Source organism: Ceratina calcarata, unplaced genomic scaffold (assembly GCF_001652005.2).
Source record: "Ceratina calcarata isolate Rehan_Ccalc_2016 unplaced genomic scaffold, ASM165200v1 scaffold363.2, whole genome shotgun sequence".
Lineage (NCBI taxonomy): Eukaryota > Metazoa > Arthropoda > Insecta > Hymenoptera > Apidae > Ceratina > Ceratina calcarata.
In genome coordinates this window covers 264278-266577 of record NW_017159356.1, presented here as the reverse complement: position 1 = coordinate 266577, position 2300 = coordinate 264278, and the positions used below count along the sequence as shown (strand labels likewise).

At 45.8% G+C, this 2300-nt stretch overlaps 1 protein-coding gene across 7 annotated transcripts in view; it reads left to right on the top strand.

Annotated features, from left to right (window-relative positions):
* The first annotated feature begins 495 nt into the window (after nt 1–495).
* Nucleotides 496–2300, top strand: part of Mp (collagen XV/XVIII-type protein multiplexin) — a 224789-nt gene continuing 222984 nt past the window's right edge. For 4 of the 7 annotated variants that reach the window (XM_026814041.1, XM_026814040.1, XM_026814039.1 and 1 more), the window contains exon 1: nt 496–1353. In XM_026814041.1, coding sequence (XP_026669842.1) covers nt 1343–1353 — 11 coding nt within the window. In that variant the 5' untranslated portion in view covers nt 496–1342. The remainder of the gene's footprint in view (nt 1354–2300) is intronic. The other 3 variants (XM_026814042.1, XM_026814036.1, XM_026814035.1) reach the window with 1 other exon arrangement.

Here is a 2300-nt window from a genome sequence, read left to right as displayed (position 1 = left end):
GAATTTCAATCGACGATAAAATTAATGAACTTGGATCTTGGAAATAAAAAATAAATAAATAATTTAAATATTTTAGTGTAATCGTTTATTAATTTATAGTTTATTAATAAGTAATTAAATCGTTTATTAATAAGTAATTATTAATTACATTTAAAGATTTCATTGCTACGAGCAATAAATTCATTCTTTCTAAATTTTCATAAGTACAATAAATGCAATTTTGTTTCAACACTTTCGGAGCGCGTGAAACAATATTGATAAAATTGTTCCCATTCGGTTTTCGCAGGGAAGTCGCGAGTGGAAAAACAAGGAGGTCAGAGGCGAGAGGAAGAAATAAAAAAATAGAAGGGGTAGAGGAAAATGTGTCTCGTGCAATTTCGTGGTTGCTGTGGCGGGTTCGCTAAAAAACACATAATGCCGGCGGCCGCAAGATGGCGACGCATTGGCCGGCGCCGTGCGTCGTGCCGGCGGCAGTCGCAAGGACGACGCCGTCACCGCCACGTGGGAGCGAATTTGAATCGGCCGCCACCGGCTGCACACACTCCACGGGTCAACGTTGTACCTGAGGAACCCCGGGCTCAGCTTAATCGCGGCGTTCACCCGGACCGGGGCCGCGTTTCATCTGTCGTCAAGGTTTCACGGTTCGCCCGGCACCGAAAGCGTTGGACCACGGGGGGTGCGAAACGGTAGCGCGAGCGTTATTCGTCACTGTCAACAAACGGGAGCGGTGAAGGAGAAGAGACACGAGAAGGGTGAGAAAGAGAGGGAGAGGGACAGTTAGAATCAACGTGACGACGTGTCTAACGTCGTCGTGCCGGCGACCGGCGGAGTAGGAGGAGGTTAGGAGGGAGAAAAATCGAGAAAGGAAGGCGGCAAGTGTCACGAAGGGACTGTTGTCAGTGAGTGGTGGACCGTGGAGCCGATTGGGCTGTCAGCCAGCAACGACGCGACGTAACACGCTCGTACGCGATCGGTTCCCCTCGTGCGCGGACGGGATCGTCGCGCGAAACAAATACGTACTTGCACGGTGTCGGGTCTCGTGACCGGTGGGAAACGCGCACCGGTGCCGATTCAGAGCCGAAGAGGAAGTGTGCTGACCTTGCCACTTCGACCGACCTTGGGAACAGGCGCCACCGTCGGCTATATCGAGCTGAAATCGAGTGCACCCCGACCCCTTTCCATTGAACTTCAACCATCGCTTCTCGATCGGCCGCTATTCTACACCGCGAAGTGACTTTCTCGCGTCGTTGTCAGCGCCGTCTTATTCCTGTGGAGGGCTTCGTGAAAAAACGTCTCCGGGGGCGAGATTTATCAACTGCTAGGTCAAATGGAATGACTCAACATGCGACCTACGTGAGTACCAATAAACTACTTGCAGAATACGAGTGTTAGATATAGCAGTATCCAGATATATGACCGGAAATCATTCCCACGAGTGTTCGTTCCAATCGAGACTCCAGACTTATCACATGTTTCTTCTTCTTGTCTCTCTATTGTTTTCTCGCTCACGCATTGTACATTATTTAGTTTTAATCATGCTGCAAGCTCGAGTGACGAGCGATTCTGATGCATCTCTTTGAATTCATGGCCAAACCGCCCAGTGACCATATATCTGGACATTGTATACTTATAATTTGGTTTTTTACATTTCATGTACTATATTATTCTAATTCATTTTCGTATAAATTTAATTTACATGTCTATACGTGTATTCTTTAATGCTAGTATTTTTTCCTATAGTTTCATCGTATATACGTCTTAAATCTTGATATTTGTTACAATATTAATTACGTTATTATATTTCTTGTACGAGTTACGCTTAGAAACAGTAACCCCTTCCCCGAAATTTTCTACGCAATTTTCCACGCTCTAAATTGTTTACAAGAGCATAACACCTGCGGCACGTACGCTTGTTTACGTACGCGTCCTCGCGTATTGTCTACTCATCCCAATACGAATACAATCTACCAACATAAGTAACTGTAATCTCGAGAGCCTCTTTAGGGAGAGGAAACGAGCCACAGGTAGTAGGTAGGCCTCTCTCCCGATGGGAGATCTGAACGGCACTCGGCTGATTTCACGGTTTCTCGCGTTCTCGACACTCCGTCGAGGGTGAACGCGAGGACTCCCCTACAGCGAATGCCTTCGCGTTCCGCAATCGCTATAAAACCAAGGGAGAAACTTGAATTGCAAATTTTTATAGGCCATCGTGATTACTATGAAAGTATTCTTGTGTCTCTGCGTTTATAATAATTACATTTCGGATTTTATTCACATTAGAATAATTCTATCTGAAGAAG